Source organism: Schistocerca gregaria, chromosome 10 (genome assembly GCF_023897955.1).
Source record: "Schistocerca gregaria isolate iqSchGreg1 chromosome 10, iqSchGreg1.2, whole genome shotgun sequence".
Classification (NCBI taxonomy): Eukaryota; Metazoa; Arthropoda; class Insecta; order Orthoptera; family Acrididae; genus Schistocerca; species Schistocerca gregaria.
This window is the reverse complement of record NC_064929.1, coordinates 86,009,170-86,027,378: the sequence shown is the minus strand read 5'-3', so window position 1 is coordinate 86,027,378 and position 18,209 is coordinate 86,009,170. Positions and strand designations below refer to the sequence as shown.

The 18,209-nt window shown below is 43.3% G+C and overlaps 1 protein-coding gene across 2 annotated transcripts in view; it reads left to right on the top strand.

Moving 5' to 3' along the window:
* Positions 1 to 18,209, top strand: part of LOC126293698 (serine/threonine-protein kinase 11-interacting protein) — a 182,219-nt gene that overhangs the window by 83,871 nt on the left and 80,139 nt on the right. For both annotated transcript variants that reach the window (XM_049987004.1, XM_049987003.1), the window contains exons 9-12: positions 1,888 to 2,002; positions 5,888 to 6,065; positions 12,587 to 12,713; positions 14,937 to 15,155. In XM_049987004.1, the coding sequence (XP_049842961.1) occupies positions 1,888 to 2,002; positions 5,888 to 6,065; positions 12,587 to 12,713; positions 14,937 to 15,155 (639 nt within the window). The remainder of the gene's footprint in view (positions 1 to 1,887; positions 2,003 to 5,887; positions 6,066 to 12,586; positions 12,714 to 14,936; positions 15,156 to 18,209) is intronic.

Below are 18,209 nucleotides of genomic sequence, written 5' to 3'. Positions count from 1 at the left end.
CAAGCAACCTCAAAGTGTGTCACAGACTGTACGTCTGGTGCCACTGTCTGACGCCCCCTCCCCTGTCATGTTGGTGATTGTTATGCGAGAAGACCGACTGTCGTTAATCCGTGCATTTGCCCTAATTTCTCAGATATTCTCTTTATGGCAATTTCTCAGAACATGTGTGGGAGAAAGTAATGTGTTGCCCCACCCTTCTCAGCATGTACCCTCTGAAAATTTCGGTAGAAACCTTCTCCGTGAAACAGAACATGTCTACCGTAGTGTCTATCTCTGGAGTTTGTCGAGCACCTCTGTGATGCTCTCGTGCCAACAAAATGCGCAATCTTTGGAAGATCTTGTGTTAATCCGACCTGCTAAGGATCTCACACTGATGAGGAATATTTGAGTATCGATCTTTCGTCGATGAATTACACTGTCTCGAGATTCTTCCGACGGACCCAACTCTGGATCTGACTTTCCTGATGTTTGTTTTATGTGGTCATTCCACTTAAGACTATTCTGAATAGTTACTCCTCAATATTTTACTGTAGTTATGGTTTCCAGCAGTATGTCAAATGGTTCAAATGGCTCTGAGCACTATGGGACTTAGCTTCTGAGGTCATCAGTCCCATAGAACTTAGAACTACTTAAACCTAACTAACCTAAGGACATCACACACATCCGTGCCCGAGGCTGGATTCTAACCTGCGACCGTAGCAGTCCCACGGTTCCGGACTGTAGCGCCTAGAACCGCTCGGCCACTCTGGCCGGCAGCTGTGTGGCATCAGTAGTGTAACCGGTGGGAAAATGCTCCCATCAGAGTAAAAAAAAACGCAAGTCTGCTCCTCTTTATTAAAAGATTCTGACTGAAAAGTGGCATACCAGGCTGCCCCGTCCTAGCAGGTGCGGCGCAGGAACTTCCTTATTTGAAACGCTCTGCACGTGGCTGGTGTTACTCGTAGTTGCATGGATTTCCGTGAAATCGAAAGTGCCAGACTTAACTTTTTTTTTTAAAACAAAAGGTTAGCGTAGTAGCAATTGTGCAGTGGGTGAGAGAGCAGCGCTCGTTCGCCATTGAGGCCTTTTTTTCGAACGGACGTTCGGTCGCTAGAACTCTACGTGTATTCGGGAAACAGATCCACATGGCCCCTGCAGGTTGTGTTCCTGATGGGAAATCAATTCTTATGTGAGTAGACATCTTTATGGGTACTGAAAGTGTGAAGAAAAAGAAACCGAGACTTTCGGAACCACCAGAATGCCTGAAAACATCGAGAGGGTAAGGATGTCGATTTTGAATTCCCCCGAGCGATCTGCCAGCAAATGTGCAGCTGCCCTTGCTATTTCTGAATGCACAGTGAGATGAATTCTTCATTAAGAGTTGAAATATCATCTGTATAAACTGTCAGTGGTGCACACACTTCATCCACGTGATTTTGTTTCACGAAAAAATGCATCTGAAGCCTTGATTGACGAGGTGTCTTGTGACGCCTCAGTGTCCTTCAGCAACGAGACACATTTTCGTTTGTCTGGCTGTGTGAATAAACAAAGCGGTATTGAAGTGGCACGAACCTCTGAGAACTTCGTGAGCAGCCCCTCCATACAGAATGTGTGACTGTTTGGTGTGCACTATCTAAAATTGGCATTATTGGCCCACGGTTTTTCAAAGAGAACAATAAAGCAGTGTCAGGTAATTCTGAGCATTACGATCAGATGATTGAACAGTTTTTCCTTCTCGAAATTGAAAAATATACAGACACAAGCTTGTGTCTGCATATGTGCGGATGGATATGTGTGTGTGTGTGTGTGTGTGTGTGTGAGTGTGTGTGTTTGAGAGAGAGACATTTATTTTTATGTTTGACCAGTGTTGTGGCGCGTGTAGTAGTTGACTGTCTGCCCTGGTTTCAGAGGAGGAAGCAGACGAGAGTGAGCAGCAGCTGTACTCAGTGCGCCGGCTGCTCTCGGCAGTGGGGAAGCAGCAGCAGATGCAGCAGCAGGAACTCTTCCTGGCCGTCACAGACAGGTAGGAAATGTCCGCACGGGCTCTTCGGTGCTCGCCGACACGTGTCCGCTTCTCCTGTCGAGTCGACGCCGAACGTATTCTCTGCCCGGTTGGGCCCGTCTCGTCTAAAGAGTAGCTATTTTACAGGCTCAGTGTTGCAGAGAACTGACTAGATTAGATACGTAGTACATTTTGTTGATGCGCAACGAGGACACTGTCGAGAATATTGATTTTGTGACAAAACTGGAAGTAGAATTTTAGTGTTCTAATTTTCCTTCCACAGATCCATAGCGAAATTGCATCCGAGGTCCTGCATATTATAGTTAATTGAAATACAGAAAAGAATTATGTATTCAAAATGTTCAGAAGTTGCTTTACCAATTGTAGCGGGACTTTGAATTTTGCCGCACTACACTCATTCCCTCAGATATAAATTATACCGTCGCAGCTGTGAGAGCGCTCGACGGCAGAGAAAATATACAGGGTGTTTCAAAAATGACCGGTATATTTGAAACGGCAATAAAAACTAAACGAGCAGCGATAGAAATACACCTTTTGATGCAATATGCTTGGGACAACAGTACATTTTCAGGCAGACAAACTTTCAAAATTACAGTAGTTACAATTTTCAACAACAGATGGCGCTGCAAGTGATGTGAAAGATATAGAAGACAACGCAGTCTGTGGGTGCGCCATTCTGTACGTCGTCTTTCTGCTGTAAGCGTGTGCTGTTCACAACGTGCAAGTGTGCTGTGGACAACATGGTTTATTCCTTAGAACAGAGGATTTTTCTGGTGTTGGAATTCCTCCGCCTAGAACGCAGTGTTGTTGCAACAAGACGAAGTTTTCAACGGAGGTTTAATGTAACCAAAGGACCAAAAAGCGATACAATAAAGGATCTGCTTGAAAAATTTCAACGGACTGGGAACGTGACAGATGAACGTGCTTGAAAGGTAGGGCGACCGCGTACGGCAACGCGCAGCTAGTGCAGCAGGTGATCCAACAGCGACCTCGGGTTTCCGTTCGCCGTGTTGCAGCTGCGGTCCAAATGACGCCAGTGTCCATGTATCGTCTCATGCGCCAGAGTTTACACCTCTATCCATACAAAATTCAAACGCGGCAACCCCTCAGCGCCGCTACCATTGCAGCACGAGAGACATTCGCTAACGATATAGTGCACAGGATTGATGACGGCGATATGCATGTGGGCAGCATTTGGTTTACTGACGAAGCTTATTTTTACCTGGACGGCTTCGTCAATAAACAGAACTGGTGCATATGGGGGACCGAAAAGCCCCATGTTGCAGTCCCATCGTCCCTGCATCCTCAAAAAGTACTGGTCTGGGCCGCCATTTCTTCCAAAGGAATCATTGGCCCATTTTTCAGATCCGAAACGATTACTGCATCACGCTATCTGGACATTCTTCGTGAATTTGTGGCGGTACAAACTGCCTTAAACGACACTGCGAACACCTCGTGGTTTATGCAAGATGGTGCCCGGCCACATCGCACAGCGGACGTCTTTAATTTCCTGAATGAATATTTCGATGATCGTGTGATTGCTTTGGGCTATCCGAAACGTACAGGAGGCGGCGTGGATTGGCCTCCCTATTCGCCAGACATGAACCCCTGTGACTTTTTTCTGTGGGGACACTTGAAAGACCAGGTGTACCGCCAGAATCCAGAAACAATTGAACAGCTGCAGCAGTACATCTCATCTGCATGTGAAGCCATTCCACCAGACACGTTGTCAAAGGTTTCGGGTAATTTCATTCAGAGCCTACGCCATATTATTGCTACGCATGGTGGATATGTGGAAAATATCGTACTATAGAGTTTCCCAGACCGCAGCGCCATCTGTTGTTGACAATTGTAACTACTGTAATTTCGAAAGTTTGTCCGCCTGAAAATGTACTGTTGTCCCAAGCATATTGCAACAACGGTGTATTTCTATCGCTGCTCGTTTAGTTTGTATTGCCGTTTCAAATATACCGGACATTTTTGAAACACCCTGTATAAGAAACTGAAGGTACAAAAATTATAACTCTTTTTGTTTTCTGCCTGCTCTTGTCTGTTGAGAGCAGAATCTTAACTTACTTACTAGCTAGTCTTGGTCAGATTAAGACGGAAAAAACTTATTGATGTGCAAACGTATTGTGGAAGTTTGTATGAAATTCGGAGGACGGAAGCAGCAACGTAAAATACATTGCATTCAATATCAAGATGGTTTTAATTTGTATACGTTAGTAATTCCTGGACAATGAAATTTATTGCAAGATTTCGGAGCAGCTACGACTTTTCACCCAGAAATGAGCAGGAGATTTTTGGAGAACTGGACGCCGCACGAAAGAAGAGATGTTAACATGGTAAAGAATGAACTCTTATCTACGCCAGTCCCCACTGTTAATCACATTTTGTTATTCTCGGTTCTCTTTCAAATAATTTTTCTAGTGGAAATTGGTTTGACTTTTGCTCAGAAACACACCAAGGACCACCCCAACAATAGTTTTTCCGAATCACGAATTCCGATAACCTTCCTGTAATACGAAGACCGATTTGCTTTTCATTCTTTCCCTTTTTTCACGGTCATTAACGATTTTAAAACCCCCTTTTTATTCACCATTTCTTCCCACGTTTTCAGCCTTTTTTCTGTTCTTCTCTTTTTCTTTTTTATTAACCACTAAATTACAATTGCATTTGAGTTTACTCGAACGAGTTGGCACTTCCTTGTCAGTAGGTAAAGTCGCATCCACCAACCCAGCACTACTCTATCGACTGCCAGGGTCGCGGTATTCGACACGAGGTTTTTTCTCGTGCGTACGTCAAGGATAGTGTTCGCATTCCACCTCTGCTGTAGGATCTCGAAGACTCGTGGTGTGCCAGGTCAGGTACAGTCGTGTGACAAAGTGTGGACACACAAAACGTACAACAAAAACTTTGGAAAAAAAAGCTTTGAGAGTTTTCACAAACTGTATCATTTGTTACATTCTTAACGGTCATTTATATAAATTGATTTTTTGTAATATTTTGTGAACTTGATTACCCTCTATATGGTGTTCTGAAGTGAATTTGCCTTTTGATATAGGCCTATTATATACGACCGAGGTGTCTATGAATGCCGCCGCCTCTTACATCCCAATCTCCATTGTTCAGTCATTCCAGTCTCCTTCATTAAGACCTCTCGCCACCATTGCTTCATTGACATCGTCTCTCCAGCATCTCGCAGATCTACCGCGCTTTCTTATTTGATGTGGAGTCCATTTCCATACCCATTTTGGCCCTCTTGTGTCTGGCATACGCTGTAAGTGACCATACCAGAGTAGGCACTTCCTTTTTATGTAGTCTAGGATTGTGCTTTTGACATTCATAACCTCTCTGATCCTATCATTTCTAACATGGTTAAGTCTGGAGTATCCACAACTCCGTCTCCAGAAATCTGTCTCGGAGTTGTTGATACAATACTAAATTTTTTCATATATGCCCTTTCTTGGAGCTCTACATTGCAGCTTCTCCTCTGACTTCTGCCAGGAGCCAGCCTATCTGTACTTTCAGTTGACACCCAAACATTGTCAAAGCTCTGTTTTTCACTGGCAAATACGATGACAAGAACGGCTCTCTTGGTCCCTCTTTCTTTAAAGCCTCGCATATAGTGGGGAATAGCAGGTCTGACAGTTCGACACATTTGGAAAGCTAGATTTTGAATCTCTAACTTCTGGAACTGTAGATGCCTCCTAGTCGGGAACTGAAGAAATGTTCGAAAAAATAGAAGGAAAGGAGAAGGAATGTTAGTGGACTACAACCTTCGAAGGAAAAGTCGGTCTCAAACTACTACCAGAAAACTGTAAGATGTCTTCAAAAGGTTACAGGTGACTTAATAGAGTGGCCCACTCGTCCGTCTGCCCGCAGGCAGCTGAAGGAGCGTGACACGGCAACCGGTCGGCTGCTCTGCCGCTGGCAGTTGGAGGCCCTGCAGAGCTGCGAGCTGCTGTCTGTGGAGCCGGCCCGCATCCGCGTCACGTTCGACACCATCAAGCCGGATCGCCGCGAGAGGACTTACTTCGTGGAAGACGCCAAAGATGCTCAGGTAAATTGGTACTACTACTACCACTACTACTACGTGATCAGGCCCAGTGGACCGCACGCATCTACAAGTTTCCTCCTCCACTGTATTCTGTCCATTGCTGCTATCCGCCATCCGTCCACATCTATTGACACTCGGTTTAAATCTTCATGAAGTCCATCCCTCCAACGCTTCTCGGGTCTCCCTGGCAGTCTCTTTCCTGTAGGTGTGAAATCCAGGAGCTTTCGAGGCCATCTGCGATCCTCCATCTGGGCCACATGGCCGACCCACTGCATTCTTTTGGCTTTGACAGTTCCTGCTATGTTGGGCTGCTGGTATAGTTCCTCAAGCTCTCGGTTGTATCTGATCCTCCGTTCCCCTGTATCTGCATCCAGAACCGGACCGAAGATCTTCCGAAGCACTTTTCTCTAAAAAATGAGAAGCTGTTTCCGGATACTCCACATCCCACAGCTGTATAGAACAACCGGCTGGATCAGGGTTTTGTATAGTCGAATCTTGAACTGTCTGGAGATATATCTGGACCGAAGCAGTTGTGCTAGGCTGTGGTAAGATTGGTTTCCTGCTTGTATTCTGGCATTGATCTCTGCTTCACATGGTGAGTTCTCAGTGAAAAGTGCCCCTAGGTATTTGAATTCTTGCAGTCTCTTGTAGGAATGGTCCGAAACCTGCAGTGATTGTAGATGATCAGCAGTCTGACAATGACCACGCGTCATAACGAGGTACTCTGTCTTGGCTTCGTTTATGTTTAGCCCAAATTTGCTGGCAGACTCCTTTAGTGCTTTGGTCATTTGCTCCATCTCCTCTTCCGACCTGAGTAAACAGATGTCATCTGCATAGGCTAAGTATGCCAGTCTCTTTCCTCTGATTTCAATCCCTTCGTTCTCTCGGAATATCTCGTGTACGATCTTCTCGAGGGCAAAGTTGAACAGGATAGGGGACAACCCACCTCCTTGCCTGAGTCCTGTCACAGTTTCAAACTCCTCAGTTAACCTTTGCACATGTTTCGTTCAGACAGATCTTCATCAGATTGATGAGTTTCTCTGCTATGCCAAACTTCCTTAAACAGTTGGGCAGGTTCTTGCGATGTATGCAATCGTAGGCATTCTTAAAATTGACGAATAAAATATGCAAATCTTTACCGTATTCACCCAGTTTCTCAGTGAGCTGCTGGAGACTGGAGATGTGATCTACTGTTGACCGTCCTGGCCAGAAACCTCCCCGGTACTCCCCAATCACTGATTCTGTCACTGGCTGAATTATATGTATGAGGCAATTGGACAGGATCTTATAGCAGATGTTAAGCAGGGCAATTCCTCGATAGTTGTCATATTTCAGTTTGTCGCCCTTCTTATGTATTGGACAAATCAGAGCTGTTTTCCATTCTCCTGGTAGTAGTTCTTTGTTCCATATTGCCTGTATCAGTCAGTGCATTTTTTCTGCAAGTTTCTCTCCTCCTGCCAGGATCATTTAAGCCTGTATTCCATCTTCACCTGGACTCTTATTCTGTTTAAGGTGTCTGATTCTGGTTTTTATCTCATCCAGGGTAGGTGGGGGATAGTCTGCATTGGCTGTAATTGGGTGCTGGAAATCAAACTGCAGTTCGGGTTCATCACAATTTAGCAGCTGTCAAAAGTACTCTTTCCATCTCCAGCTCTCAGGTAAATTGGTGGTTGATAAAAAATCTGTATTTTATTTGCGTCATTTTCAGCTTTGCCGGCACCACTGATGAGCATTACGTAGGTTTGTGAGTTGTCAAGTTACTAAGTTGCGGTAGAAAATGTAGAAATCTTTCTGTGAATAGAAATCATGGCAGCTTAACAGGTAAATTGTAATACAATCTTCACAGGTATCTCGCCACACAAAATTGCGGTGCAAGTGCGACATTTTGGAAAGGATACATTCTCTTGGAAGCTAGATTAAGCAAAGGCAAACCTACGTTTCTAGCATTTGTAGACTTGGAGAAGGCTTTTGACAATGTTGACTGGAATACTCTCTTTCAAATTCTGAAGGTGGCAGAGGTAAAATACAGGGAGCGAAAAGCTATTTACAATTTGTACAGAAACCATATGGCAGTTATAAGAGTCGAGGGACATGAAAGGGAAGCAGTGGTTGGGAAGGGAGTGCGACAGGGTTGTAGCCTCTCCCCGATGTTGTTCAATCTGTATATTGAGCAAGCAGTGAAGGTAACAAAAGCAAAATTCGGAGTAGGTATTAAAATCCAGGGAGAATAAATAAAAACTTTGAGGTTTGCCGATGACATTGTAATTCTGTCAGAGACAGCAAAGGACTTGGAAGAGCAGTTGAACGGAATGGACAGTGTCTTGAAAGGAGAGTATAAGATGAACATCAACAAAAGCAAAACAAGAACAATGGTATGTAGTCAAATTAAGTCGGGCGATGCTGAGGGAATTAGATTAGGAAATGAGACACTTAAAAGTAGTAAAGGAATTTTGCTATTTCGGGAGCAAAATAACTGATGATGGTCGAAGTAGAGAGGATATAAAATGTAGACTGGCAATGGCAAGGGAAGCGTTTCTGAAGAAGAGAAATTTGTTAACATCGAGTATAGATTTAAGTGTCAGGAAGTCGTTTCTGAAAGTATTTGTATGGAGTGTAGCCATGTATGGAAGTGAAATATGGATGATAACTAGTTTGGACAAGAAGAGAATAGAAGCTTACCAAATGTGGTGCTACAGAAGAATGCTGAAGATTAGATGGGTAGATCACATAACTAATGAGGAGGTATTGAATAGAATTGGGGAGAAGAGGATTTTGTGGCACAACTTGACAAGAAGAAGTGATCGTTTGGTAGGACATGTTCTGAGACATCGAGGGATCACCAATTTAGTATTGGAGGGCAGCGTTGAGGGTAAAAATCGTAGAGGGAGACCAAGAGATGAATACACTAAGCAGATTCAGAAGGATGTAGGTTGCAGTAAGTACTGGGAGATGAAGAAGCTTGCACAGGATAGAGTAGCATGGAGAGCTGCATCAAACCAGTCTCAGGACTGAAGACCACAATAACAACACTTTCTCTTACATCTTGTGTTAAAGTGTCGGTGTATCGCAGTCGGTCTCCTAGTATAAGTATTGCTGACGAGCTCTCGAATCTCGTGACGGCCACTTGTTGAGAGTTCGACAGTGTCTCGGCCGCTGGCAGCTCACTTCTGCCATCCGTTGCTGCAGACTGCCCCCTGTCCCGTCTTATTGCTCGAGAGGCCGGTGCCCGTGCTGTACTGAGAACGGTATTGACGAGATTTGTCGACACTCGTATCTCGGATGTCTATTTAATGGTGGACAACAGGTGTTAGTCGCCAGCTATGTATACGGGCAGTCCGGCTGCTGTCGAGTGGCCATCACGAGATTTAAAAGCTGGCTGCCTGTGTTTGTTAAAGGAGACGGACTGCAATACGCGGGTACTTTGCCAGACGGTGGAAACAGAAAGCCGGCATTCCAAAAAATGTCCACACTGCGACCTTGTCCTGCTAGAAACCTGGTAAGGTTTTATAGCGTCAAGAAATGTGTACAGGTAAATTGTTAATATGTGTAATAGCATTTGTTAATATCTGTAATAAGAGTCGAATCTGAAGTGTCTAAGTAGGAATGTGTACAGTGTGCCACAGTATAGGTTATATGCAATGAAATGTATAAATGTGACCTATCGATTGGCAGAATTGTATTTGCAACGTTTTGTTGGGAAAGAGCCAGCAAATGCTAAATTTTGTCTGGAAATCCGGGAAATATCAGGGAATTCAACTTGGAGAAAATTGTGGCAACCCTGTTAATTCTTAACCTTGCAAAGACCTATATTTTGTAATTCCAAGTAAATAAAAATGGCTTACATGTACTGGAAGTAGAGACCAATTGGCATCTGCATCATTGCGTTCACCTGTAGGTGAATCTATTGTATACTGTGTGTATTTTCACTCCGTGTGTGTATACTGTTTTCAGTGGCCGATAGTGAGATATGAGTGAACAGTGTCTCATTACATTATTTAATAAGTTGTTTGTAAGAAAAAGTATTGCATACTAGGGGTAAATCTAATGATTGCGTCTGACTAGAAGTCTATAAATATATTTGTATATGAATTAGCTTATTTTAAATTTATCTGAACTTGTAAATACTTTGACATGTCGTATATTCTTGTAAAAAGAGATCTGCGGATGAATAAAGCTACTACTACTAAATTCTGATGTGAAGCATAATTTTCTATGGCAGCTCAGCTAGGGTAAAAAAAAATGTTTATTCTACAGAAGTGTGCAATATTCTGGTGCAAAAATCTGTAACAGGTTGCCATTGAGGGTGAGTTAGGAAATTGAAGATTCCCAGATATTTAAACAAAAAGTAAAAGGATAACTCATTAGCCACGTCTTCTACAATATATCTGCTTACTTGGACTTTGGAATATAAATTCTGCCTAACTCTAATATTTCTGTCAGATAGAATGTGACTTTACCACCACGTAGACAGCTAACACTGCTTTGTGTAAAGTTAAAATGCTTTGTTTTAAGAATTTGATGACAACAGCATTTGAATAGAACAATAGTAGGAACAGTGTCTCCCCTCCATCAAATTGCCAATTATTTCCTAGCGTACGTATATAAAATAATCTAGAAGTAATTTCCACAATTACCAGTTTGAGTGTGTTATTTATTTGTTTATTTATTTATCCATCCGTTGACAATAAATATTGTAAGGATGTTGTCAAGGGTACATGTAATTCATTTCAAAGAAATGGGACACAAACAATATATACGTAAAAAAGTACAAAACAAAATAATACAATGAAATGAATTTAGCCTACATACACCCCTGCTTGTTATTTTAAATGCATAGTCTGTTTTTCATAAGGCTTTAGTTTTGTTCTCCCTAAACGGCAAGGCCTTATATACACGACAATGCTTAAGTATATATTTACATCACACAACAGCTGTCCTTTAAGTATGTAAATGTAATGAATGATTAGGTAATGAATGATTAGGTACAGATAGAGTATTTTCCATTTTGCCTTTATAAATATCATCAGAAAAAAACTTATTCACCTACATAGTCATATACAGAATAAAAACATTGTTCTACAAGATATTTTTAAAAATCTGTTTTAAATTTGTTTTCATCTTCTAACTGCCTGATGTTGACTGGCAGTGAGTTGTACAGTTTTGCACCGATATGGCTCACACGCCTTTGTGTACTCGTTCTTTTTGCTCGCTGAGTATGGAGTGCTGCGCTATTACGGGTATTGTAGTTATGAAAGTCAGCATTCGTCTGAAAATCTGCATGTGAGTCCTGACATACAGTACACATTTGTATATGTATAATGGTGGTATAGTAAGTATTCTAAGCTTTTTGAATATGGGTTTGTAGTGTGTCTGTGGATGACTGCGAGTTATTCGGATGGCCCTCTTCTGCAAGAAAAAAATTTGTTTCAGGTGCCCTGTTGTGGAACCCCAAAATATTATTCCATACATGGCAAGAGATTGAAAATAGCCGAAATATGCCATTCTGGCAACCTCTGAGGTACAAACATTTGCAATAATTCTGAAGGCAAAACAGGCTGAATTAAGTTTCTGTGCAAGTTTTATTACGTGGTCATTAAAATTTAAGTTGTCATCCACATGAATCCCCAGCAACTTTGTGGATGTCACTCTGTCTAAGGCTTTGTCACCCCACACCAGATCGAGATTTACATTTTGACATCTTTTCCCAAACTGCATATAATTTGTTTTATTTACATTCAATGTCAACCTGTTTGCATTGAACCAAGAGTGGATGTAATTTAGTACTTTATCAGCAGTTGGTAGCAATTGCTTTGGAGCACTTATTATCACACTAGTATCATCTGCAAATATTATTGCATTGGCTGCATCATCTGAGGTGTGAAAATCATTTATATAGACAAGAAATAATATGGGCCTTAGGATGTTGCCTTGTCGTACTCCTATTTCTACATTTTTTGCCTCTGATACTGGATTTATTGTGTGGTTGGAGTAAGCTGATGTCGTGCTGATTTCTGTTTAGTAAATTGTAGTCATTTAGATATTTGTTGATTTGGTGCTTCATCAGTTTTCCTAATATTTTTGAAAATGCTGGGAGGAGAGATATTGGGCGATAGTTTTTTTACCTTGTACTTGTCGCCGTTTTTAAATAATGGCTTCACTTTTGAAATTTTTAGCCGTCCTGGAAAAGCTCCTTCACCGAATGATAAATTGGCTATGTGTGCAAAGGGCTTTGCGATTTGTGGTGCTGTTCTTGTTATGATTGACACAGGCACCTCATCTATGCCAGCCGACATTTTGGGCTTCAAGCTTTGTATCACTATAGCTCTAATCAGTACGCTTTACAGCAGCGGCTGTCTCCGCTGTCACTGTACAACTCTACTCGCTCCCCTTAATTCATTCACATTCATTCACATTCACAAAAAAGGCAATATATGTGTCCCTTCTAAGCCAGGCGGAGAAATATCACCTCGCTCTCACGTGCTGTTACAGCTCATTCCCTTGGTATTTGCTTGTTTTGTTTTCAGCACCTGCTGCAAACACTGAGGGCCATCCTGGACGAGAGGCCGCTGCAGGCGAACAACCTGAGCGTCTTCCGCTGCATGAAGTGCTCATCGCAGTTCTCTGAGGAAGTAGAGTCTCCCCTGGTTCCCGGTGAGTTTTCACTCCGCACCGGACGATTCTTTCCTCTCTCTGAGTTGTTAAAATATGCTCCGGGTTCTTTGCTGCAGTCATCTTTTCACCTTTGAGTTGTTAAATGTGATTTACATCTTACAGGATTGGATTGCATCTCATTGTTGCAAAAGACAGATACCTCTTACATTAGTTCTGTTGTCCGAGCAGGTAACTGCACATTCTGTACTGTCACTGATGCATTCTGATTTTATCAGTGTACCAGATGTCATATGACAGTGTTGCGAATGAAAATGGGGCTCAAGAATTTGTGTCTGTTGTGATCTTGTGGTGCGAGTATGAGTTGGGCGAGCTTTGTAGGACTCTCGTAAAATGAAGAACAAACCGCCTTCAGTCACAAGTTGCGTTTATTTACTGCACTACGCATTTTGAACCCTGGAGACTCATCTTCAGGTGCTTTTTTGTGATTTACATCAGGTTTTTTAGCCATAAGTTTAACAGTGTTAATAATATGAAACTAACTTACAGTTTAACATTGTATGATGTCTGCTTCTGTTGTGCAGTTGGTATACACAAAACACATCTTTAATTTTGCAGTACATACTGGGATATATACGTTGTCACACACTTTTTCGCACATTGTAGTAGCGGAACGTATACATTCCAAAGATTCTCGTTCATACAGATGTTCTACTTCTAAATATAAGTTTCGCAGGAGATAATATGATATACTATTACTGGTACACAGGTATTATTAATATAATTATTTGGCACCATGTTGTAGGTTGTCAGCTGTTTGTGCTATTATAGATTTTATTCCTCAGGAAAAAATAAACTTTTAAAGGTGTAGAAAAAATTGTGTCTGTTAAACTCTATTTGTTCATTCAACAAGTTTTCAGAATATTTTTTTTTTTGTGTAGCATTATTTCTAACTATTAAAGTAGATTAAGTTTTTTATTGTTGGGTTGTGTGTGAAGTACAGTTATGCTTTTGTGGATGTCGTCAAGTCTGTGTTTATTAATATACATGTGGTTAGCTATCGTAGATTTTTCAAAATGGTTTAGTCGAAAGGTGTCAGTATGTTCTTTATACTATGTGTGGAAGGTTCTTCCAGACGGTGCCCGACGGATTCGATAAAGTTCTGTGCGCAGTCCCAGTATGTTTACCGATAGAGCCAGTTGAGAACTTGGAATGCCCCGACTGACTGTACAGGAAGTTTTGAGATGGCTTTTGCTCTACGAGCCCTGCCGTTTACAACTTGTGTAGGCTCTCAAGCCCAATGACAAAGAGAAGGGTCTCGCACTTTGTGGTTATCAGCTAGCAAAGATGGAGGATGACACATTTCTACAGTGTGTAACTTTTAGCAATGAAGCGACATTCCGCCTTACTTGAGAAGCTGACAGACACAGTGTTCACATATGGAGTTTGGAAAATCGATTGCAACACGAAGGAGACTCACCGAATATCGGCGTGTTCTGTACCACGAAGGTTTACGGACCACGTTTCTTTGCGGAAAGAACTGTAACGGGAATCACATACCTGGACATGTTGGAACAGTGCTGTTCTCTCAACTCGATTCCCCGGACTCCATTTTCCAACAGAATGGAGGTCCACCCCCATCGGCACCGTGACGTACGAGGCTTTTCGAATGACTCCCTTCTTCAGCACCGGATCAGTTGCAGGGGACTCGAGGACCTGGCTCTGCACTTCCGGCCACTGAGATCTCCCGATCTCACACCCCGCGACTATTTCTTACGGGGTTACGCGAAGCGAGCTGTTTACATCCTGCATCTACCGATCGTTCCGAACAATCTGCGGAACCGGATCACCGCTGCCTTGCACTCGGTAACGGCAGATACGCTTGCGCGCATGTTGGGCACGTTTGGCTACCGTGGCGACATTTGCCGTGCAGTCAGTAGGGCCACATTGAACATTTACAACATTTATCACATTTCTTCATCTTATTTAATTATTAAAAACTAATTAATTACAAATTATTAAATTTATTGAATTGGTATCAAACATTATGAAAAAAACTTTGAAACTTTCTATTTTCATTGGTATAAAGCTTGTCCATTTTGGATTTGTGCTTGAATAAATACGAAGTTTTGAAAATGTGACCATTATCTAGAATAACCCTGTATATTGCTGGAACCCCTCTCCTGTATGTAAAGGGAATTACACTGCAATTTTATGAAACTGTGTCATCAGAACAGCTCAAAAAGTGTTTTGCAAATGTACCAGATCCCCGGCTGGACGGGACCCTCCGGTGCCCAAACTGCGGCAGCGCGGTCGTGGTGCAGGCCGAGGAGGACCCGCAGCCCGACCCGCAGCCACTGCCGCGGCCGACCGGAGCTGCACCACCGTCCCGCAGGCGGGCCGACACCCGCGCTGCCGTCTCCGCCGCCGCACCGGCCCCAGAGGACCCTCCCCTGGCCTACTCTCCCTCGCAGTCCAGCATAGGTGAGGCCGCCATCGCAGCACACTGTCGAGTTGTCGGTCCGAACTCGTGGGTCAACGGCGAGACGCGGGACCGTAAAACTGTTCGGATGGCGCGACAATAACGGTGTATGGTGTCTCTCTTACTAGGCAGTGAAATAATTGGGATGTCCTATTTAGCTGTTGGACTACTGTACAAAGGGAATTGACATTTTCTGCTTTGAGAGGGGTTATTAATGGGTTTGACTGGAAAGCTGTAACAGTCTCCCAAACTTGTTTTTGTTGACTTTATTACATGTCTTCACATCACATCTCGAAAGCAGCCAGTGCTAGTACAGATGATTTTTCTACGTCCCTCGAAATGAAAAATTACACACACTCACCATACAGCTACAAGTATCAGAATTTTTTAATTACTGTGCCCAGACTGCACCTACTCTCGTGTTCAGAAAAAACCTCGAATGACTAGAGAGTGGACGAAACTTCCTGTCAGATTAAAACTGTGTGCCCGACCAAGACTCGAATCGCGCATACTCCGCTGCAGAGTGAAAATCTCATTCTGGAGACATACCCTAGGCTGTGGCTAAGCCATGTCTCCGCAATATCCTTTCTTTCAGGTGTGCTAGTTCTGCAGGTTCGCAGGAGAGCTTCTGTAAAGTTTGGAAGGTAGGAGACGAGGTACTGGCAGAAGTAAAGCTGTGAGTACCGGGCGTGAGTCGTGCTTGGGTAGCTCAAATGGTAGAGCACTTGCCCGCGAAAGGCAAAGGTCCCGAGTTCGAGTCTCGGTTGGGCACACAGTTTTAATCTGCCAGGAAGTTTCATATCAGTGTACACTCCGCTGCAGAGTGAAAAATCTCATTCTAGAGAGTGGACGTTCATATTCACGGGACGTGTAAATTAATATGTTCTGCTGAAATGATTAGCATTTCAGTCACTCGCTTTAGCACGTGTCCTGTTGCCCGGCGAGCACAGGGTCCACCACGGGCACCCGTAACTTGTTCTGTGCGTGACAACTTCGACACTGATAAGGCACGAATGGCGTCCTGTGGTATAGCAATCTGTGCTGCATTCACCCAGTTCCAAAGTTCGACTGTGGTGGTCGGCATTGGCTCACAGTCCTGCACTAGTCATTTGGCCGTATTCCACACATTTTCGAGTGCTGACAAGTCTGGCGATCTGGCAGGCCGGGGCAAAAGGCCGACATCCTGTGACACCGAGAAGGCACGTGTTTGTGCAACAACTTGTGGTCATGCATTGTCTCGCTGAAAAGTAGCGCGTGGGGTGTCGTGCAGAAAGGGTACGGCTACGGGTCGCAGCGTGTCATTCGTGTAGGACACACTGGTCACAGTGCACTGGACGTGCATTGACTGTGATTTTTGGTTGTACCCGATAGCACCCGACATTTAGGGCCCGGAATTGGTGCCATATGTCTTATGCGAATGCGGTCACTGTGGTACCGCTCCCCCTGTTTGTGGGCACCAAAATGCGGCCGCCATTTTCAAACAGACAGAACCCAGATTCATTCGGAAACACTATCCGATGCCATCCCTGTCACCAATGACGTCGTTCCGTACACCGCTGTCGTCTGGCATTTTTCTGCACGTTCGTCAGAGATAGGAGAAGGGAACTATGCCCACGTAGCCTGTGCCATAATAAACGACGACGGACTGTCACCCTTGGTATACTACGGTGTGGTACACTGTTCTGCTGTTGAACCAGAGCTGAGGAGGTCGTAATCTGTCCTGCCATTTGCACGAGGTGTCGATCTTCTCAGTGGCTGGTCCGGTTGGTGTGAACTGACCCATCTAGTCGTGTTCTGCGGTCTTACGTGAACCGTTCTACACACACCCGTTGCACTGCCGCAACACTTTGTTCCACACGAGCAGCAGTGTCCCGTGTGGATGCATCACATTCTCTCGTGCCAATAATACGCCCCCTTTCAAACTCGCTGATTCGACGGTGCAGTTCATGTATATGTCTGCGAGGCTTCCTGCGTATCTGCTCGAATTACCCTGATCTGTTACCTTCGGTTTATAGCGACAACGAGGGCTGCAGGTACACCTTTACCGCAAGCTGGTAGTGCGCCACGACACTGATGTCGGCCTTGGCCACGCGGGCTGACGTGATTCAAATGCTAATCAATTCTGCAGAACATATTAATGCACTTGTCCTGTGAATATGAACGTGCAATTTCTACTCGTTCGAGGTGTTTGGTAATTTGTGGACACGTGTCTGTTTTTATCGAAGTTGTTGTAATAGTTCGTTCTCACAAAACTATACGTGCACGAAGCTGATATATCTACAGAGAAAAGTTTCATCAGTTTGGGGCACTGGATGGGAGGCAAAAATTCACCTTTGTTTCTTGTCTCGTGTGTGAACAAAATGATTCCTGTGAAACAATTCCCATTTGATATGCAAAAAGATGATAATTTCATAAATGTATAAGGATGGCAGAGAATATTTTAAGTTTTCAGCATTATGGGTGACAAGTTTGTGTACAATATACAGTGCATGTATTTTGAGTGACTTTTTTCCATATCTTTAGTGTTCACTTTACATTAGTTGAGTTACCCCAAAAAACTATACTGTACCTAATAATCGATGCAAAGTAGCTTGTATACGTTACTTTCAGTGTACCCGTGTTAGTTGTACTTAATTTTGTTCTTTTCTTTCTTTCTTTTTTCTGTGCTTAACACAACATGTTTCAAGAATTTATTCTCAGTTTCAACTATATTTTTATACATAAATATTTTTGCGATGTTTGCATGTGTGATTTTCCACCTCCCTTCTCTTTTCAAGGTTATACCGTAGGAAAATTGGACAGATGAATCTTGGTATGTTGTATGTTCACACACACACACACACACACACACACACACACACACACACACACACACACAGACACAGAGAGAGAGAGAGAGAGAGAGAGACCGGGGGGGGGGGGGGGGGGTCACAACTTCCACTGTTTGTGTTTGTAATCACAACATGCAAGAGTGATATAACAGTATCATTTCACAAAAGAGTTGTGTGTAGTCAGAGATGTTACAATTAGTATCACATTGTATATGTAAAGTTGTC